At 34.4% G+C, this 22,927-nt stretch overlaps 2 protein-coding genes across 2 annotated transcripts; both read left to right on the forward strand.

The window, feature by feature from the left end:
* Nucleotides 1-8,626: 8,626 nt before the first annotated feature.
* Nucleotides 8,627-11,452, forward strand: LOC145004967 (pyruvate kinase isozyme A, chloroplastic-like). The gene is made up of 7 exons (XM_078964002.1): nt 8,627-9,447; nt 9,527-9,614; nt 9,705-9,895; nt 9,986-10,101; nt 10,166-10,409; nt 10,496-10,730; nt 10,936-11,452. Exons 1-7 carry the CDS (start codon nt 8,932-8,934, stop codon nt 11,244-11,246), a joined length of 1,701 nt encoding a protein of 566 aa, XP_078820128.1. The 5' UTR covers nt 8,627-8,931; the 3' UTR covers nt 11,247-11,452.
* A 6,850-nt stretch (nt 11,453-18,302) lies between these two features.
* Nucleotides 18,303-19,745, forward strand: LOC145003865 (uncharacterized). The gene is made up of 4 exons (XM_078962769.1): nt 18,303-18,666; nt 18,912-19,135; nt 19,233-19,340; nt 19,462-19,745. Exons 1-4 carry the CDS (start codon nt 18,474-18,476, stop codon nt 19,582-19,584), a joined length of 648 nt encoding a protein of 215 aa, XP_078818895.1. The 5' UTR covers nt 18,303-18,473; the 3' UTR covers nt 19,585-19,745.
* Nucleotides 19,746-22,927: the final 3,182 nt, after the last annotated feature.

Genomic DNA, 22,927 nt, shown 5'->3' on the forward strand with positions numbered 1-22,927 from the left:
TCTCAGTAATTATAAGGTTCATATTGCAGGCATCGTCTTAATTTAATTAGGTATGGAGGTTTTTCAAGCCTAGAATTTTTAGTTGCTATCCTGGTGTTGGAGGAAAGGCTCGAATGAGGGGTGTTCATATCTTGAATGCTCAGCGTTCGGTGCATGAAGTTGGATGCGGAGGCCAAGACGTACGCGGGGCGTTCCAGGGAGGAACACAGGGCATTAACTGTCTGCACTCAAAAACCCTAAGTGTGCACTATTTAAACACCTTAAGACCCAAGGCTCTTCATTCTTTCAGCCTGCATTGTACCTTAAGCCTCATTTCCAAACCCTAACCCTAATTGTGAGTGTGTGAGCTTGGAAGACCATATTTGAGTGTGTTTTGGTGATCTTGAAGGAGAGTGATCACATTGGAGTCTCATTGATCAAGGAAGAGCTTTAGATCTAGGTTTTCCAGCTCATTTTCAAGTCTCAGAAGGTATAAAGTTTCTATCATGCTATCTTATAGCATAAGATCTAGATTAGGGCTTGTTTTGTGCTTCTTATGAGCATGTGGATGCTCTTTGGGAGTTTGAGCCACTCCAAAAGCCTCGGATTGCATATCCTCACATTTCTGAGTTGTCTGAGTCATAAAAATGGTAACTTGATGGTTGAGGACCAACCATTCAAAGGTTTTGGGTCTTGATTTATGGATTGGAAGCTTTAATGGATGTTTGGGTCCTTTTGGGTTATGAAAAGGTGCCAAGTTGATGACTTTATGGCTTAAGACACTGATAGGAAGCTATTTTGAAGATTTAAACTTTGGACTTAAAGTATTAAGACATAAATGTAATTTTTGGTCCCTGGTCGGGAATACAGTGCGTTCATCTGGGGAACGTCGTGCGTTCCGATGTCAAGTCACGATCAACGGTCAGGCAACGAACGCCCAATGTTCCACAGGGGGAATGCCCAACGTTCAGTCCAACAGTGGGCTTATTGGGCTTGTTCATGTTGGGCTTCGGACTTGGATTGGAGTTTTTGCATGTTGGGTTATTTGGTCAGAAGGTTCTTAGAGTTATGGACTTTTGTTTGGACATGTCTAGTTGGGCTAAGATTTTGTATTGGGCCTTGGTGGGCCTAATGGTTTTGGACTTTAATGGGCCCAATGGGCTTGGACCTTTGGGCTATCAAAGAATTATTATTAGACCTTGAATTGTTGGGCTTTGGGTAAGGCCCATATGGGTTGGGCCCAATTTGGAAAATTGGGCCATTAGTGGGCTATTATGGATCTTATAGTTTTGGGCCTTTTGATTTTGGGCTTGGGCCTCAGTTTTTGGTTCATTTTGGGTTGGGGGTAAAATGGTGATTTTACCCCAAGTTTGGATTATGGATCATGGTTTGGAATTCAGTTGCTAATTGGATGTTGCTTTGGTAATTGTTAGCTTAGGAAGTCGTCAAGGCAACAGCTAGGGATTTCGTGCAGTGAGCTTTTGCATTCGAGGTGAATCTCTTCACACTATATGCTAATTAGTTTATGTATTGTAGGAAGACCCAAGGATTAGCCCTTGACATTATGTATGAAAGACCAGAAGGCTACTCCCGACACACTATATGCTAATTAGTTAAGTAAAGTGGATTGTATGCTAGTTGTCTTTGTGATGCTTGCTTGGAAGACCCGGAGGTGGTTCCTGACACTTGTCTGTAAGACCGAAGGTTGTGGCCCCCGGCCTGGCAATGAAGACCATGAGGCGACTCATGGCATAACGGCAAGACTGTATGCGACACATAGCACATTTATTGATTATGATATATGAATGATATGTATGGCTCGCGATTATGTATGACTTGTATGGATCGTTGGATATGTATGATATGTGGTATTTGAGGAACTCACTAAACTTTGTGCTTACAGTTTTCAGATTTTGTTTCAAGTACTCCAGTTTTCAATTGAAAGAGCTCAGGACGATTGCAGCGCATACACCCGTGTTTTCCGTAATTTGTGATATTTGGGAATTGGACTATGATAATTGTTTATTTGAAATGCTTTTCAATGTTTTGAACAAAGTTACGATAATGTTTTGAGTATATTAAAAATGAATTTTTTACCTTGGATTTTTGGATCGTTACACCTTCTTCTGAAACCGGATGACACCCTTGCATGGTGACACCTTCAGTAAAACAAAATCTCCCATTTGAAACTCAAGATCTGAACGAATCCGGTCAACATAGCTTTTCTGACGGCTCTGCACGACTCACCTGTCACACACCTTCTTAATCAACTCGGTGGTCTTAAGCACCACCTCGATGCTTCCCATAACTCGGTGCCCGACCTCCCTCCAACAAACTAGAGTCCTACACCTCTGACCATACAACATTTCAAACGGGGGTCGGTCAATATTAGCATGATAACTATTGTTGTATGAGATCTCTGCTAATGGAAGGTAAGTATCCCAACTCCCTCCGAAATCCAAAAGACAAGCCCAAAGCATATCCTCGAGCGTCTGAATCGTCTTTTCACTCTGTCCATCGGTCTGAGGGTGGTAAATAGTGTTGAAATGCAATTGGGTCCCCAATTCCTCATGAAACTTCCTCCAGAACCTGGAGGTGAAATGAACATCACGTCCCGAGACCACAGACACCGGCATACCGTGTCTAACCACCACCTCTCGCACATAAATATCTGCTAATTTCTTGGTGAAGATTGCTTCGGAAATCAGAATAAAGTGTGCACTCTTGGTCACCTTGTCCAAAATAACCCAAATAGAATGCACACCTCGCGTCGTCCTAGGCAACTTCGCAATAAAGTCCATAGTAACATCTTCCCATTTCCACATGGGGATATGTAGCGGTTGAACCTTCCTGTGGAGCCTCTGATGCTCGACTTTGACCTTTCTGCATGTCCATAAAACACAACAAAACAATAATAAAATAATATTTGACGCAACAAATAGTAAAAGGTTCAAATATAAAATAATATTTTGGCACAGAAATAATAAAAAAAATTCAAATACATTCACACTTAATCTTCAATATGTATCCAAGGTGTTTCCGAAGTACGAGACCTAAGTTGACTGTATAAATCAAAACGCAGCCAATACATAGTTTGCCATGTAGATGCATACATACTTTTATGTGCATTCCAATGTGTTGTGGTAGGAGGCACTGAGTAATTTTCTTTCAAAAACACCGACATATAATGATTACCATTTACAAGTCCCCACGTAATGGCACAGTGGGGTTGGAACTCTTCAGGACCTCTCCAAATAGGGAAGCATGTTGTAAATTCTTTGTGGCTTAAACAATGAACGATCACACCAAACTTGTTGCAAATCAAGTAACCAGTGAAAGGCATATGTAACCAATGTCGCCGGAAAGATGCAAGTGACTGAAACCAACACAATGACTGGTATACCTCATTGAACCCGCTAGTAAAAACTCTATGGTATGCGTAATATTGACTAACTATTCAGGACCTCTCCAAAAGAGGGAAGCATGTCGTAGATTGTTTGTGGCATAAACAATGAACGATCACACCAAACTTGTTGGAAATCAGGTAACTAGTAAAAAGCATATGCAACCAATGTCGTCGGAAAGATGCAGGTGACTGAAACCAATACAACGACTGGTATACCTCATTGAACTCATCAGTAAAAACTCTATGGTATGTGTAATATTGACTGTCTAACTCTTCAAGCAATTGTTTTCGAATATAAAGCCGATAGTCTTCATTGTACCCTAAACAAACAGCTACCGCTCGAAACCCATAATTTTCATCATCTTCTATATCATGTATATCATCGATGTAATCATGAAATATATCTGGAATACCATTCATTTAGAATGAATAATGCCTTTGGGTTCATCATTTAAGTCAATCTCATATGAAAACTATGTCTTTTTGGTTCTTTATTTAAATTCACCCCATTAAACTTTGATGTGGTTGAGAAGTTGCATCTACGAGGAGCATGATTTGGAGGATTGGCTTTCTTTTCTGTTGTTTCTTCACACTTGGTCGTCCATGTGTATCTTTTTGAACCGTAGGTCCTCCAACATCAGTTTTATGCGGATCATATATCTCTTCTAGCTTTCTCACATAAAACATTTTCCCGACTTTTGATTGTTTGTTGAAGTTTTCTTTAAAATTTTCCACTGATTATCTAATATAAGATGTAAATTATAATAGGTTAATTGTTGTATTAATGTTAATAGTTGGTGGTTTGTAATTTGACTAATGTTAACATTGTTCTTGGATTACCGTAGATGCATCTTCCAATAATTTGATTTTACTGAAAAAGCTGAAATCTTAAATGTGAAACACTTATATAAAGAACATAGTTTTCTATATATTAAAGATAAAATTTATGTACATGCATTAGCTGAAAAAATTAAAAGTTGTCAGGAAATTGATGGATCATCTAAAAAACAATTACTAAAGGGGTAGAATTATAAAATCTGGGTAGAAATAACATTCCCCCTTGATTCTTAAAGTTATTTTAATATTGATAAGCACTCAAAGATAGCGTTATCTGATCCGTGTGGATGTGGTGTTGGCCAAGATCCCACATTAATGTTAATGAACCTGAAGAACTTAAAGAACTTAAAGAACAATCATTCATCATCAACATATACCCTATGTAATAATATTTTTTCAATATGAAAGTTTAATTAATTTATGTTTAAATCATGTTTATTATTTTTTGAGCTTAATTCAATCTGAAAATCTTGTTTTGTTTTATACCAAAAGTTTCATATTTAGAACAAAATGATTTATCTTTTATATGTAAATACTCATAAAACCTTTTCTTTTATAAATAAACATAAAAGTAAAAACATTACAAATTCAAGAAAAAAACTATAACACTTAAATTGGATATGTTTCCTTTTAGCCCTTTTATATCAAAATATTGCAATTTGGTCCTTTGGGGTTGTACGCGGGGCGTACCACATGGTACAATTAGCGTACTAAGGGGAGGTTTGATTGTGGAGTCAAGCCTCGTATGCTGGGCATACGAGGGTTAGGCTGGGCGTACGAGGGTTTAATGAAACCCTAATTTTACGGTGTTACACCCTATATAAACTCCTTAAGTCCCTAGGGCTGGTCTCTTTACCAACCTCCATACATCCTAAACCCTAAATTTTGACCCTTAGACATCATTTTGTGTATTTTAGCTCTTGAGAAGAAAGTTGGTTCTTATTTGCTCATTTTGAATGGATACAAGATGGTTGAAGGTTCATTGCTTAGTGTGAAGCTTAGAGATCCAAAATCATCACTCCTTTTGCAAATCATTTGAGGTATAAGTATCTTATATAGACAAGTTCTCTTATGGATCTTCTTTTGGACTTGTTTACGGCCATTTTAGTCCCTTGTGGTTGGTCTTGATGAGTTAAGACCGTTTTAGGAGCTTAATCTTGTAGATTTGGATGTTTGGAGGGTTTCTTAAGCTTAAAGGTGCAAACTTTTTGGTGTTTATGGCATCATGCATGCATTAAGTCATTCATTAAGCTCTTTTGAGCTCTAAGAGCCTCATTAAGCCATGCATGCATGTAAAGTTGGCAACTTTACGTGATAAACCACCTCAAGGAAGTCAAATCTAAGTTTTGGAGTGAAGTCTTAACCATTTAAGAGCTGAATGAGAAAGTTGACCAACTAGTCGAGTACGTTGGGCGTACATGTTGGTACGCACAACATACAAGCCCTAAAGCGAGTACGCTTTGCGTACATGATGAGTACACCCCGCGTATTCAGTAGTGGGCTTTGGTGTTATGGGCTTCTCGGTATTGGGATATTGTTGTCTTGGGCTTTGTTGGGCCATTAGAATTCTATTATTGGGCTGCTAGTACTTTAGTAGACTTTTAGCTAAAGGCCCATGAAAGAGATTTGGCTTAATTTGGAAAATTGGGCTTGAAATGATTATTTTAGAACTTGGAGCTTTTGGACAAATTAGATTGGGCTTAGGCTTTAAGCCATTTTGGGCAAAGGGGAAAAAGGTCTTTTACCCTAGTCTGGATTCTTAGTGTGAGTCTGGATCCAACTATTAATTAGATGATGTTCTATGATTATAGCGCTGTGATTTTTATCGGGCCAACTGCTAAAGATTTAGCCGTGAGTTTCAACAGTGCGAGGTAAGTTTCCTCACCATGATTAGTGGGTCTAAGGCACCACTGCCGGCCCATGACCAGTGATGCTAGGATACTAGATGTCTGTGTGACTCTTGTGTGTACATGTGCTTATATGATTTATATGTTGGCTAGGGCCCGTTATGCGAGTCTGGGCGGGGCCCGTTATACTCAATGGGCGGGCCCCGATATGTAAGTTTGGGTGGGGCCCGTTATGCAAGTGTGGGCGGGGCCCCGATACACTCATTGGGTGGGGCCTGTTATGTGTTTATTTATGTATGGTATGTAGTATGTTGGGGGACTCACTGAGCTTTGTGCTTAGGGTTTTCACTTTATGTTTCAGGTACTTCGGGATCCAAAGGGAAGAGTTCGGGCTGATTGTAGGGCACACACCACTCGTTTCCACATATTTGTGATTTACTATGATTTTGATGATATATTGATACATTTGATAATCTTTGTTTTATAACAATGTTCTGGGTTGTTGTGTTATTAATCTAAAAATGAAAAAATTTTGGGTCTTATTTTTAGGACGTTACAAAACCATAGACTACATTACATAATATGTATTAAAGGAGACAATGTATTTTATTATTTAATACTTAAATACCTAACATTTTCAATAATAAATATTAGAGTATCGTTCCTTGTGCAGGTGCCAAAATGCATGTTCAGTCCTTATTTTTAAAAATTATCTCAGACCGTTTTCTCGTTTGTTTAAAACTTGCACACTTCATCCCTTCGGACATAAAAAGACCATTTTGCCATTATTTATTTATTAATTAATTATTACTTTTTAATTCGTTAAAAAAAACTATTTATTAAATATTTATATCTACTTAGTGTGAACTCAAACACCATCCTAGTTCCTCTCTCTTATTGTAGGTTGGATCTTCAACCACATCTACAAAATCGCCGGAGGAAGATGATTTTGCTGGAAAAAGATAACCTCATCCGTCGGTTTACAGAAAAACCAACAAAATCAAAAGGTTTCTTGACGGTCATCGGCGTGTGTCGGAAAAGCAAGTAGATGTTGTTGTTTGTGTGAGGCTGAACGGAGTGGAGATGCTAAGAGACTCGCTACAAACTCGCTAACTAGGAGGAACAACGCCCCCTAGCGCTCGCAAGGGGGCTCACTATGGTCCGATCACTAAGCTGTTAACGAGAGGAGAGAAATGATAAGCTTGCATGTGATTGGTTGTTATGTGTAGATAAAGCTGTGATTGGTTAATTTTTTTCCTAAACAAAAATAACACTAACATTGATGCTACCGCTCCCTACCTTTTTGCTATCACTATATTCATCTATGTGGCTCAAAAAAGTCTTATGTGACATGGTGCTAAGAGTGTTACCACTCCCTTTAGCCTGATAGTTCTAGTGGAGATGTGAGTCTAAAACAAGTAAAGAAATCTAGATTCGATATCAAAAGGAAAAAAGAACACTCAAGAACTTACCTGTCTTGAAAATGCTTGATGGGTTAACAATATCAAAAGAAAAACAGATGGATTTTAGTCTTAATAGATGGAACCAAAACACCCAAAAGCCAAAAACCTTGGGTTTTTTTTCTACTTTCTATCTAAATGATTTGATGCAGGAGGATGGTTGGTTGACTGTGTTATTAGGAATTCGTTTAGGATGTCTTTCTCTGCAACTCGGAACCACCACCATCATATGATAACCTCCTGCAACAATCACCATTCACCAGTCACCTTAGGCACCTGTTGCAACCACCGCCAGTCACCACCCAAACTAAAATGAAATTAGAATCTGAAAGCAATAATCAACACCAAACCATAATCTCAAACCCAAATGAAACACAAATCTGAAATCTAAAATCCATAAAAACCTAAAATCACTCATGAAATTCCCAAATAGAGATCCAGTCTCACATAGACTGTGTTTCCAGATGTAAATACATGGCATATCTACTTAATAAACCCTAGTTGAAAATCAAGGTGCCAAAAGTGAAAGTAGGTGGTTCGATGACAATCCATATCTAATGAAGAGAGAAATAAAATCAATATTTTGAGCGGTGGTGGATGGTCGTTTTCTGGCAGCTTCAAGCGATTGTTTCCAGCAAACATGGTGGCATTAATCTGGAGATGTTGATGGACCTGAGAATAAATGATGGTTTAAGCTTTTAAGGAGATGTGTTATTCACTGTTTTAGGGAAGGTGGAGAATAGATAAATCAGTAAAAGGAATGATGTTTGGGTCGCGATGCAGAGTTGGGTATGATGTGGACCATATTTCTTATTTTTTTCTTTTTTATATTAATAACATTAAATTAATTGGAAATGAAATACATAAAAAACATTGTAGTCATTTTAGATTTGACACAGACTAAAATCACAACAAAACCAGATATGAGGGATAGAGCGTGTAAATTTTAAACAAACAAAGGACGAACCAACTTAATTTTTTGAAACGATTCTTGTAATTTACTCTGTATAAATATTAAATATAAGTGTTTGTATTTAAAAAAAATTAAAGAAATAAAAAATACATTAGTTTACAAGTGTACAAGCCTCCAAGGGTCCCCAAATTCCACCATTTTCAACTGCCCTGCGGCCCCCAATTAAGATCCTGGGGGCTGTCAACCAAACAAAGAAACTTTCCTTCTGCAAAACCCTGCTACAGTTAACGTTTCCTTTGTTTCTTCCATGGAATATTCCCACCTAACACTAAATCCTGCTTCGCTTTGTAAACCCCAAAATCTTCTTTGTGTAAATACAAACCCTTGCGGAGTAATCAATCAACAACCGTATCACTTTTCCCACCATATCAACCTCATAAAAATCCAATCGTAAATCTGACTTGTTTCCCCAGTTTTTCAAGTCAACCCATGGCTTCAATGACTGCCGATTTAGCTTTCGTCTCCAATTACCCAATGGCGAAAGCTTCTTGTATGGATTTAGGGAAAAGAGTATTTGGGGTTCCGGTTTCCCCTCGAATAATTTGGTCAAACAGGAGGAAATTGAAAAGCTTCGCCACGAGGGCTGTTATGCAGGTTGGAAGCATCGTAGAAGAATCGAAAAAGGAGGAGTGTTTGGGTCTTGATGTCGTGACAGAGGCAGAATTGAGAGAAAAAGGGTTTTTGGGGCTGAGAAAGACGAAGCTCGTGTGCACGGTGGGGCCGGCGTGCTGTTCTTATGAAGAATTGGAGAAATTAGCGTCGGCAGGAATGAACGTGGCTAGACTTAACATGTGTCATAACACGAGAATTTGGCATCAAGATGTAATTAAGAAGATCAAGAAGTTAAACCATGAAAAAGGGTTTTGTGTATCTGTGATGATTGATACAGAAGGTAGTCAGATTCATGTCGCTGATCATGGAGGTCCTTCCTCCGTCAAAGCAGAGGTACAATTCAATTTCTTTTTCATTTCTTCGATCGAAAACAACATAAACTTCTAATTTCAACGATGTTATTGTTCATCAGGATGGATCGATATGGTTCTTCACTACTGAAAAATTCGAGGGTTGTCGTTCTTTCACTGTCCAAGCAAGCTACGAAGGTTTTGCAGAAGGTTCGTATAGCTAATCAAGCTTCAAAATTGAAATCCATCGTGATCTAAAATCCCTTTTTTTACTTGATTTCATACCCTTTTCTGTATCAGGAATCAAAGAAGGTGACGAACTCGTGGTTGATGGAGGAATGGCGACTTTTGAAGTCATTGAAAGAATCGGAAACGACTTACGTTGCAAGTGTATCGACCCTGGCCTACTTTTGCCTCGAGCCAAATTGAGCTTTTGGAGAAATGGAAAACTCGTTGAAAAACATCATGAACTCCCAACATTATCAACAAAGGTGATGATCATTCAACTTTTTTTTTTTTTTTCTCTCAACATTAGGATCATATATTTTGGATTAATTTCATTCACGGTGTATAATTAACAGGATTGGTCAGACATCGAGTTTGGAATCTCCGAAGGCGTTGATTTTATTGCCATGTCATTCGTTAGAGATGCCGATGCTGTCAAACATTTAAAAAACTACTTGCTTAACAAAAATAAGTAAGCGCTTAAATAGCAAACAAAAGGACAAAATGAGTAGACTGAAAATTTCTGTTATGTGTAGATCGATTAAGGTTTTAGCGAAGATCGAGAGTTTGGAATCACTACACAATCTTGAAGAGATAGTGGAAGCTTCGGATGGAATAATGGTGGCAAGAGGTGATCTCGGAGTTGAAATACCACTGGAGCAAATTCCAACAGTTCAAGAGAAAATCATCATCCTATGTAGGCAACTCAACAAGCCTGTAATTGTAGCCTCGCAGCTTCTAGAGTCCATGATTGAATATCCTACTCCAACACGAGCCGAGGTAGTTTTTTTTTTTTTTTTTTACTAAAAGAATAGTAATAATATTTAAGAAATAATGATTGTTAGTTTTGATTTGATGCGAGAAAGGTTGCGGATGTTTCGGAGGCAGTTAGACAATATGCGGATGCGTTAATGTTGTCTGGTGAGTCAGCAATTGGATGTTTTGGAGAAAAGGCGGTTTGTGTGTTGAGAATGGCGAGCACACGAATGGAGTTATGGAGTCGTGAAGAGAATCAACAGCCGTCTTTTCCACAACGTGAACTTGGAGTCTCGTTGTCTGATCAAATTGCTGAGCAGATATGCAACTCTGCTAGCCGAATGGGTAAATAAATTAGTTAATTTTTTAAAACATAAAAAAGAATTTTTTAAACATAAACCGAATGGGTAACGGGGAAAAATGTTATTTTGACAAGGTATAATGGTTTAATCGCTAAAAAAAAATATTACATGACAAAATTGATAATTTTGTGAAAGTACGGGGTTCTTTTTTGTACTTATGTAAGACGACTATGTGTTGGTGTACACAGCTAATAATCTTGGAGTGGATGCGGTTTTTGTGTACACGAAACATGGGCAAATGGCGTCACTTTTGTCACGCAATCGGCCGATTCCTCCAATATTTGCGTTCACAAATGAGGAAAGCACACAAATGGCGCTCAATTTGCAATGGGGAGTTATACCGATTTTGTTTGATTTGTCGGATGACATGGATGCCAACATGGCAAAAACGATTGATTTGATTAAAGCCAAAGGGATGTTGAAAGAAGGGGATGCGGTGTTAATAGTTTCAGATGCTATTCCAACCGTTTACCAAACACTCCAAGTCAAAGTTATTTAGTACTTTATGCGGTTTGTTTTGTTTTTTTGGTCAAATATGTTGTTTTGAAAAATGCAATATCACGTGGGTTTATGTTTGTTTTGGAGAATGGAAAAATTTGTTCTTGGTAGCTGGTTTTATGTAGTCAATTGTAGATGTTTTGTTTAATCTGGATCGGAATGAGAAACTTTGATTTTGAGTTCAAAAAGTGAGTAGTTTGACTTTGACTTTTTTTAGTGTTGGGTTGTTATTTATTCATGAGTTGTCATTGACTTTGGAAAGTTGCATTATTGTATTTTGGTTACTTGGCATCTGGTACACGAACAGTCGAACACAGAAGTATAAGATTAGAGTGTTGATTTGAAGTCTAACAAATCGAATATTCACATGTGAGGTCTTTTCAATGTATCTTATATTATTTTGTGTTGATTTTTGTTAGATGCTTTTGTTATACACTTCAAAATTGTAAGGTGACAATTGATGACACGACACCGTAAAATTACATGTCACCAAATGAAATTATGACGAAACTAAAATTCGAATTCGTGTTCGTATCAAGTTTAAAAAGCACGATGTATTATCATGTTCGTGTTCACAATTCGATACGAAATTTGCTTGATTTATGTGTGCTGTGTTTGTCGTGTTTGTTGTGTTATATATGATGAAATATTAATTAAATAAACTAATTGTTATTTTATGTTATCTTTGTCATGTTTGTTGTTTTTAATCGGTTCGTTTTCGTATTAGTTAAAAAAAACACGACATCGTTTCGTATCGTGTTTGTGTTACATAAAACCTTGTTGTGTTACGTCGGACAAAAACACGACATGATTTCTCGATTTGCCAATCCTAGAAAATTATGATCTAAAATTACTTGTTCAATATTAATGATTTTGTTGGAAACGATTCTTTTGTAATGTGATCATTAAGATAAATTTAATACTTTTTCATAAAGTAAAATTAACATAACTGTAAATGATTTTAATTGATCATGTATCCCTTGAACCCGTCTAAGGAACAATATAAAAATCTAGCAGGTTACCTTAGTGGTCGTTGGGTCGTTATGTTTGTACCAGCGCCATCTGACAAGCGACTATGCTCCACACCAACGAACTCTCGCTCCAATCTAGTTGGACTACGCTCCACGGTAGCGGACCCACACACGCTTAGCCCTTTAACAAACATTGTTGGCTTACGACAGAAGGCAACGCTACCAGGCGAAAAGAGTAATGCTCACAGCATTGCATTACCATGTGGGCCAATCGCAAACATTGACCAAAGAGAAGAGCATGATCCTCCAATTATCGTCGTTGTCCCCTGTCAAATATGACGTCCCTGTCCTCCGTGCGAGACCAATCACAGTGCCTTACTATAAAAGGCCTCCATCATGAAACGGTAGAGGGGAAGCTCTCATACCCTAACTCATACAGTCATACAACAACTCTCTTTTCTAGACACTAACTTGACCGTCAGAGCGTTTTCGTGGGAGCCCCTCTCGGAGAACAGCTAACGTGTTTGTCCTTCTTGGTGATATAACAGATCACTGCTATAGCTGATGTCCGACAAGGACCACTCGAAGATTCAATATCACACCATTAACAATAATACCAAATTATTTTTAGAATATTTTAAAATCAACATTTTAAGATCTTTTAAAAATACAAAAAACACACAATGTGATACCTATTTCCTGGTTTAATTTAAAAATGTTCTAAAAAGTACCTTTAGTTTGCCAAAAGAATTTAAAAAAAAGTATATGTAGTTGCCAAAAGAATATCTAAATAAGATTAAGGGGCTGTTTGGTAGCCTCTTAATTGAAAAATAAAGAGGCAACCATTTTTAAGATGTGGGGTGTTTGGTAGGATACCAAAAAAAGGCTCTTAATTCTTCAAATGCCTCTAAAATTTCAGATGTAAAGCTACATCTGAATAAAACAAAAGACGCTTATACCCTAATTAAAACAAAATGCAGTTTTTTTTATTACTCCATCGACGCATTTCCCCTCTCCTTCCCCTAGGGTTGTTCACTATTCGGATAAAACCGAATTATCCAATTGGACAATATGGTTCGGATAGTTTGGATTTTTGGATTGGATTTCACCAAAACCGAATTATTATTTTGGATTGGTTTTGGTTTAAAAGATAAGAACCGAATAGTCCAAAAAAACCGAATAACAATTTATTATTTATTTATTTTTATTATATCTATAATTTTTTATTAATTTTATAAATTTTATAAATTCTTTCTTTCAAACAAGTTCAAAAAGTTTCACCTAATAAAAAAAATAATATCATTTTCTCTCAAAGGTGTTTTATCTATTAAATATTAAATTTTAATATACATTCTTAGTAGTTGTTTATAAATTATAAATTAGAACTAAATAATTTGTTTTTGCTTCTTTTATAAAAACTAGATAATATTATAAGTATATATATTATTAAAATGTTATGCTTTTTGAAAACCGAATTATAAAAACCGATCCAACCGAATTGTAATTGGATTGGATCGGATCGGATTTGATTTTAGTTTGGACAATTCGGATTCATATTTTGAAAATCGAAATCAATTTGGATTTACTTAATTGGATCTGATCGAACCGATCCATCCAAAAGTACACCCCTACCTCCCCCACATCTTCTTCTACCTCTTCAATCTGCAGTCGTCTGCTACCTCCGCCATTGACGATGTCACCGGAAGCTTTGCCACCTCTGCCAATGACGCCGGAGGCCGGTTGCAGTTAAGTTTTGTTCTCCTGATAATCGATGCTGACCTTTGATTGTTCTTCTTTTTTCCCCTAAAAATCGATTCTCAGTAATACATCGATTTGTTCTTTGTTTTTTGCGCCATAACTCGATTACCAATTCATCCGATTTTAATTTATTTAGTCCATGTAGCTAATATGCCATTATTGATCCCTGATTTTGATTTTCTTTGTATTCATTGTTCAGTCCAGTCATTATCTGCCACAATTTTGGCCTCATTTTGATCGAAAATCCTTGAAAAGCCGATCCTTTCTAATCTGAATGTTTATCAATCTTTCATAGGTATGTCTTTATTTTATTGTTTGAAAATTGATTCAAGTTTAAACCATGTTTTGTCCTCTGTTGCAATCTGCAAATACCTTTAGAAAAACCTCTGGAATGTTGAATCATGTTTCTCATTTTTCCAATTTATTACAGGTTATATGCATGCGGATCAATTATAAGATGAGATGGAGTATACGGGTATGATATTGAATTATTGAGAAATAAATGAAAAGTTTAATTTTTTATTCAATAATCGAAGTAAACTTCCTTTGCTTTGTGTTTAGATGTGTGTAGCATTAAATAATATTATAATCATTTGTAATAAAAAGTGCAACATGAGGTAGTAGTTGGATGTGCCTTAGAATCGAACAATTGTGATGTTGAATGTTGATTCCAGTTGCTAGTTGTTAGGTTAGAGATGACGTTAATTATTTTATTAGTAGAAATATTGAATTGAACAAAAAATAACATTCAAGGGTAAAATGGTCATTTTCATAATTCAGCACATTAATTCAGATGTTCCAACCAAACAGTCTATTCAGACTCTCTTTGAAATTCAGAGATCTTAAAAATTCAAATCCTATCAAATAACTCCTAAGATGTTGTTTGCTTTTTGTCTGCAAATCTTCTTGAAATCTTTTGTCTGCATCGCACAGACTACACAAACACATTTGCTTTAATAGATTGTTTGTTTTTTTGAAGACCGTATATCTAAAAAAGTTTGTACGTCCTTTTCTTGGTGAAAATGTGGACAAGAATCTTCTAATATCTTCATAAATCTTTTAGCCTAAAAACACACACACACACACATATATATATATATATATATATATATATATATATATATATATATATATATATATATATATATATATACACATATATATGTGTGTTTTTTTTTAATCTTAAATTTATTTCAACTTTATCCAAGATAAACAACTTGGAATAAATGCAATACTTCAAGAAAAAAGGTTCGGCGGCACAAACATGACATCTATAAGTTTTTAGCTGAAAAACAAAAATGAAATTTTTTGAAAATTTTGAAAATTTTCATTTCAAAATCAAAGTTTATTTCCATCCATTTTTCATGTTAATTCTTTGATCCAAAATTACGATATTTATGTATAACTTTGTGATTAAAGCTTGTTGGTTTTTACCAAATATATACATTAATTCATATTATTTTATTTTCACAATTTATCCAATAATACAAAATTTTGATAAAGATTTGTTAATTATTTATAATAAAGTCATATATGTATTAAAAAACTCACTTAAGTTAAAAAAAACAAGTTTATTTAGATTTTAGTTTATTTTAACAGCATGTAGTTATTAAAAAACAAACAGTCTTTTTCTTTCAGACTCTGAACATTTAGTCCACCTCTTCTACTACAGATGTAATCCGTAGACTGCATAACTTTTGGCCTCAGAAAAAACAAACAATACCTAAATGTTTACAACTTTTCAGTTTTAATTCCAAAATTTTATTTTATTTCAAAAAAACCCTCAAGAGTGGGGTACATTTTAGATTTAGCAATTTTACCAGGATTCTAATTTAACTTTGGGGTACATTTTAATTATTTTATTAGTAGAAATATTGAATTGAACAAAAAATAACATCGAAGGGTAAAATGGTCATTTTCATAATTCAGCACATTAATTCAAATGTTCCAACCAAACAGTCTATTCAGACTCTCTTTGAAATTCAGACATCTTAAAAATTCAAATCCTATCAAATAGCTCCTAAGATGTTGTTTGCTTTTTGTCTGCAAATCTTCTTGAAATCTTTTGTCTGCATCGCGCAGACTACACAAACACATTAGCTTTCATAGACTATTTATTTTTTTGAAGACTGCATATCTAAAAAAGTTTGTACGTCCTTTTCTTGGTGAAAATATGGACAAGAATCTTCAAATATCTTCATACATCTTTTAGCTTAACACACACACACACACACACACACACACATATATATATATATATATATATATATATATATATGTGTGTGTGTGTGTGTGTGTGTGTGTGTGTGTTTAATCTTAAATTTATTCCAACTTTATCCAAGATAAACAACTTGGAATAAATGCAATACTTCAAGAAAAAAGGTTCGATGGCACAAACATGACATCTATCAGTTTTTAGTTGAAAAACAAAAATGAAATTTTTTGAAAATTTTGAAAATTTTCATTTCAAAATTAAAGTTTATTTCCATCCATTTTATATGTTAATTCTTTGATCCAAAATTACGATATTTATGTATAACTTTGTGACTAAAGCTTGTTGGTTTTTACCAAATAGATACATTAATTTATATTATTTTATTTTCACAATTTATCCAATAATACAAAATTTTGATGAAGATTTGTTAATTATTTATAATAAAATCATATATGTATTAAAAAACTCATTTAAGTTAAAAAAAACAAGTTTATTTAGATTTTAGTTTATTTTAACAGCATGCAGATATTAAAAAAACAAACAGTCTTTTTCTTTCAGACTCTGAACATTTAGTCCACCTCTTCTACTACAGATGTAATCCGTAGACTGCATAACTTTTGGCCTCAGAAAAAACAAACAATACCTAAATGTTTACAACTTTTCAGTTTTAGTTCCAAAATTTTATTTTATTTCAAAAAAACCCTCAAGAGTGGGGTACATTTTAGATTTAGCAATTTTACTAGGATTCTAATTTAACTTTGGTTTATTCCCCCCCCCCCAAAAAAAAAAAAAAAAAAAAAGAAAGAAAGAAAAAAAAACTAATCTTTTTTTTTTTTTTCTTAGAATGACAATATTTTGACATTTTTTTTATTTAAACCTAGTTGATATTTTATGCTATTGAATGATGATTTGATGATGAGTTTATTGTGATCATGATTATTATGATGCTTTGCATGCTTAGATTATAAATTTCTATTTTATGAAATTGCATGTTAAATGATGTTTACCAATGTTAAGTTAATTAAATAAATGTTGCATCTTATGTATGAAGTTCATTCTTTAGATGACTTTGAGTGGGCAGATAATTATGATGTTTAAGAGATTATCCCACTTTGTATTTTTTCTAAGCTTGTTTATTCCCTCATGTCCAAGGGTCTCTTTGTGTGGTCCAGACACACTTTACAAAGTTTTTGAGGTTTATCTTGAGAGTTGACTATTCTGGATAAGTTTTCATTAGCAATGTGGTACATTAGAGATGAAACAAAGCCATGGACATGCCAACACCTAGACTTGAAAGGACACGAGACATGAAACATGCACATCATGTGATAACATAATACTCATATCTAAGCATACATTCCAAGTATCTATATACACAAAACTGGATCGTATTGTTACTTAAGGACTTCTTTACCATTATTTACCGCATGCACATACTTCATATTTTTGCATGTCCACAAGCCTATGGAGTGTTCATTTGAATGGATAGGTTCAATCCAATCCGAACGGGTGAATCCAAATCGATATTGATTTTCGAAACATAGATAAAAAAAGTTCAAACTAAATTAAAAATCCAATGCGAATCAATCAAACTATAATTTGTTTTTTAATGTTTAAATCCGAAAATTGATGTCATCTTAATAAACATCAGGATCCATTATTTAAAAAAAAAAAATAATATATAATTTTAATATTAACAAGATATATTTTTAATGATTAAATCCAAAAACTATTCATGTGATGTTATCTTATATTAAATAAGTCTTTTCATTTTGGACATGATTTTGGAAGATGAAGTATATCATTATCAATATCATAATCTAAATGTTTATCCACTCCTAATATTATATTTTAAACTTTTTCCATATTAAAACAATACTATATTTTAAAGATCTATCACTTATAATAGTAAATTTATTTTGTATTTGCATGATATTTATACAACTATTTTTTTTTTTTTTTTTAAATTACAATCTTTAATAAGAAAAATAAATATAACAGAATAAAATAAAAATAATAGCAACTCAATAAAAATATATTATTATCTTTCGAATTTATTGAAGAAGCACGTTTCGTTCAATTTGTACAGGTGGTTTTTGTAGCCACGAAGCTCCACCAATCCACCACATAAATTCAGCGCACAATAGCAATCAACATCCCTTTCTACTCCAGATATAACAGATACTCGCAGGTTGCAGGCTGCTTCATATTTCTCTCTCACTTTCTATCCAAAATTCGATTAAGATCCCCAAATTATATCAGAAAACCGTGAAGAACATTAACAATGGCTTCTCTTAAGATGTTCAAAGCTGATTTATATCCGTTTTTAGCTTCCCAATCGTGTTTCCGACGGAATGAACGACGTGGTTCCACCGGCAATATAAGAATCGTTAAGTTCAGTCCAAAGTTAGTGATGAACAGAAGGTTTAGGATTTCTTGCAGAATTCAAGATGCTGATGATAATACTAAAACAAATGGTACTTTCTAATTCATGCATGATCACTTTCGTGTTGTTTTTTTATCTCTTAATTAGATATCCAATTTCTCTTCGATTTTGCAAAATCAGCATTAGAATTGCTGCGATTTAAGAGTTTATCTTTAGTTTAATTGCTAAGGATACGCTGATAATCATTAATTTGAAGAAATTGAAAGCAATTCCAAATTGGGCGTCGAACGAATCTCAGATAACGAATCATTAATAGATTGAAATTTATAATGTCAGGTGAAGAACCTCCGGAGTCTTTGTTTATGAAGGAACTGAAACGACGAGGGATCACTCCCACTTCATTGCTCGATGAAAGCTGGACTGCTTCCATTAATGATGAGATTAGGTATAACGAAGAAGATGGAAGCTTTTCAACCAGAAAAACTGTGTCAACAGATCTTGATAAAAGCCTTTTCAATCAAAGGGAGCAATCCATGGCATTGAACAGTGAGGGCCTTGAGGTTAATACTTTTCTACTTCGTTAACATTCATATTATGTATTTAAGCCGATTTGAAGGATCTATGACAAATTCTGTCATCTTTTTGCATTGTGTACAGGGTTTGATTCCACGAGCTAAAGTCTTGCTAAGTCTTGGAGGAACATTCTTCTTAGCATTTTGGCCATTGATCCTTTTAACCATTGGATCATTCACTGCTATTTACCTTGTAATCACTCTCTATTATTCATGATGCTATCATGAATTCTTTGTTTCATTTATGAATATGATTCATTGATCTTTTCCTTTTAAGTGATGATCATCTTTGATATATGTTTTCTTTGTTGCAGTATTTTGGACCAAAATTTGTTCATGATGGCACCACAAAACAAATCCAGCTACCACAATATATTGATCCATATGATCTTCTAGAAGATGAACGAATATCCCAAACTTCACCAATGTTAAATTGATGCACATGGGTATTTATAGATTTTAGAGATTAAATGTAAGATTATGTTTGGATAGATTCTGTACTATATGGATAAAGTGGCTGATGAGTAATGATGTGATTGATGTATTCATAATGCTTGCTTATATTTTGGAATGAATAAATCTTTTGGACAAGATTAAATGATTATTTTATCCATACATATAAAACAATTCACATTATTCATCATTTTAGTTGGAGGAGTTGGGAGGAAAAGAAGTATTGATATTAAATACAGTAAATGTTATGTCTAATGTGTTATTATATTAACATGTTACTATATGAATTAAAATGTGTTTGGAAGACTTGTATATCTATTTAAGTAACAAAAGGATAATGACTTGAAAGGGTAACGAACTTTTAATTTTGTTCACATTTAGTCACTAAACTTTTTTTCGTTATCTATTTGCCATTGAACTATTGAAACTGTCCACATTTTACCCTTATGATCGGCTGTTACCGGTCATAAGGGTAAAATGTGAACAGTTTCAATAGTTTAGTGGCAAATAGATAACGAAAAAAAGTTTAGTGACTAAATGTGAACAAAATCGAAAGTTCGTTTCCCTCTAAAAAGTTCAATGATTAAATGTGAACAAACTTCCTATTGTATTATGTTTTAGCAAATTATTTATTTTTGTTTAATTGTAGCAACATTTGTTGATGAAGAAATCTATGAAATAAAAAAACAAAATGTAACATCCGGATTTTCAGGTATCATAATTTAAGTAATTTTCTTTTGTGTTAAGAAGAGCGACTCGACGAGTTGACGCCTCAACTCGTCGAGTAAGGTCGCGACTGATGACTCGGATTAATGAATGGACTCGACGAGTAGGTGAGGCGACTCACCGAGTCCGCGCTGTTGGCAGAAACCCTAAATCTTTGGGTCCAAGCCATATTTAAAGGCACTTATGGCCTTCAATTGCGACTACTTTTCCCATAAGTGAGAACCCTAGCGAGCTTGAGTGTGTAGAGTGAGAGGAAGAGCTATATTGAGCTTTTTGGTGTGATAGATCTGGACCCTTCTAGGTCCAGAGAGCCAAGAATATGAAGCTTTAGTAGAGTAAACCTTGGGGTTCGAAGTTAGGAACCATTTATGGGATTTTTATGGTATATATAGTTACTTTCATCTTACATAGATATGAAGTATTTTATATAAATTACGTGCTATGTGTGCATATTATTTGAATACTTGCTGTCTATTCTGGATGAATGATTTTATACATGTTTTAAAAGATTAAAACGGTATATTTATTTTATATCTACAAATATGTTGCGGATGAAACATGGGTAGATGAAATAGTTGGTGTGTGATGAAATAAAATGATGAGAGATAGGTGATGATAATTAGGTAAATAGACGATGATGAATATGTGATGTAGGATGAAAGGAGATACCATAACCTTAACCGGCAATGTGGTGATGTAGTCATCTACTAGAGTATAGATGGCAACCATGGACTATTCTAGACAATCCAGTGGAAACACCAGCAGACCCATAACCTGTAGGTGATGAATTACGAGTTCAGGCGATGTTGTAACTACGTATTCATGCGATGATACTCTAACTCCTTACTATGAATTACGAGTTCAGACGATGTTGTAACCATATATTCATGGGATGTCACAAATTCCGCATGCCAAACCAATGGTCATAATTCACATCAATGAGAATGGTTCATCTTTTTGTAAAACCAAAATCATATTGGAAATTTTGATTTTTTATTTTGGAAAATATCAAACCATTGGTTTTTTATTTCGGTTTTGGTTTTTTGTTTGTTTTTTTAAATATATTTTCAGGATTTTGTTTTGTTTTGTTTGTTTTGTTTTGTTTTTGTTTTTGTTTTTTTTTTTATTTCATAGATTTCTTCATCAACAAATGTTGCTACAATTTAACAAAAATAATAATTTGCTAAAACATAATACAAGAGGAAGTTTGTTCACATTTAGTCATTGAACTTTTTAGAGGGAAACAAACTTTCGATTTTGTTCATATTTAGTCACTAAACTTTTTTTCGTTATCTATTTGCCACCAAACTACTGAAACCGTTCACATTTTACCCTTATGACCGGTAACAGCCGGTCATAAGGGTAAAATGTGAACAATTTCAATAGTTCAATGGCAAATAGATAACGAAAAAAAGTTTAGTGACTAAATGTGACAAAAGTCGAAAGTTCGTTACCCTTTCACGTCATTATCCCGTAACAAAAAGGATGAAGCCTTTTATATGAGTTGGAAAGAAATAGACAATTAGCCACTTAACTTTTATATGAGTTGGAAGAAATAGACAATTAGCCAAGTATAAGGTACAAGTCATAAAGAACAAAGTAAATGCAATCAAATAAGATGTTTTATATGAGTTGGAAGAAATAGACAATTAGCCAAGTATAAGGTACAAGTCATAAAGAACAAAGTAAATGCAATCAAATAAGATGTACAAACTGAGAATGCAGAAAAAAGAACATAGCATGATGTCTTTAAATATCAAGTAATGGAATGTCTTGGATAAGAGAATGGGAACATTATGAAATGATATGATGTGCATTGAATGAAGTACAAATGGAAGTACAATGCCATATTTAGACTAAATTACCATAACGTACAATAGGTTGTACGATAGAAGTACTAGATTATTTGGTATTTGTCATGTGAGTATGTCATAAAACATCAAAAGAGCCTTGAAACTATTTACAAACACGAGATTTAGGGTTTAATGAAGCATATTTTATCTAGTTTAAACATCACATTGCTAGATTATCCACCGAAGTGAAGGTATAACTTTATTCTTCATTTTATGAACTTAATCGTGTAACACTCTTTTTTCGGAACGGACCGGCTAGAGACTTAAATGGGTCAAAGTTATGTTTTTGGAGAAAACCATATGCGACGACGTGGTGGGTTGATGACCACGACAAGACATGGCAATTTAATGAAAACATGTTTGGCTTGTTTGCTATAATTAAGGGAGAGTAAATTATACTTCATCTCAAATCTAAAAGCTTAGATTAAGGTTTTAATCGTATTTAGTCAAGTATATATATGAATGTTATGTTGGAATGACTCAACATTATTTGCGTTCTATAATTCGATTATGATTAGGACATCCCTTTTCGTAATCTGAATTAGTATAACTTGGAAAATTAAAATGGAAATATTATAGCAAAAGACTGATTTAGTCTTTATGTGAGACATCATGAATCGTGTCCCATATGCTTCGGATATATGATCAATTGCATGTGCTATATTCATCCTTTCTAAAATTTTCCAAATGCCTGGGGCATTAAGAAGGAAAAAGGTCTAAAATTGGATATGACTAAAAGGATTAAACA

Source organism: Lactuca saligna, chromosome 7 (genome assembly GCF_052625555.1).
Source record: "Lactuca saligna cultivar CGN05327 chromosome 7, ASM5262555v1, whole genome shotgun sequence".
Lineage (NCBI taxonomy): Eukaryota > Viridiplantae > Streptophyta > Magnoliopsida > Asterales > Asteraceae > Lactuca > Lactuca saligna.

What these genes read in the sequence shown, in the direction of transcription:
- LOC145003865 (XM_078962769.1), top strand. Translation starts at nt 18,474, where the DNA reads ATGGCTTCTCTTAAGATGTTCAAAGCTGATTTATATCCGTTTTTAGCT. An exon ending in TGATAATACTAAAACAAATG is followed by an intron (nt 18,667 to 18,911) that starts GTACTTTCTAAT and finishes TTATAATGTCAG; the next exon opens with GTGAAGAACCTCCGGAGTCT. An exon ending in CATTCACTGCTATTTACCTT is followed by an intron (nt 19,341 to 19,461) that starts GTAATCACTCTC and finishes TCTTTGTTGCAG; the next exon opens with TATTTTGGACCAAAATTTGT.
- LOC145004967 (XM_078964002.1), top strand. Translation starts at nt 8,932, where the DNA reads ATGGCTTCAATGACTGCCGATTTAGCTTTCGTCTCCAATTACCCAATG. An exon ending in TCCCAACATTATCAACAAAG is followed by an intron (nt 9,896 to 9,985) that starts GTGATGATCATT and finishes TATAATTAACAG; the next exon opens with GATTGGTCAGACATCGAGTT. An exon ending in CTACTCCAACACGAGCCGAG is followed by an intron (nt 10,410 to 10,495) that starts GTAGTTTTTTTT and finishes GATGCGAGAAAG; the next exon opens with GTTGCGGATGTTTCGGAGGC.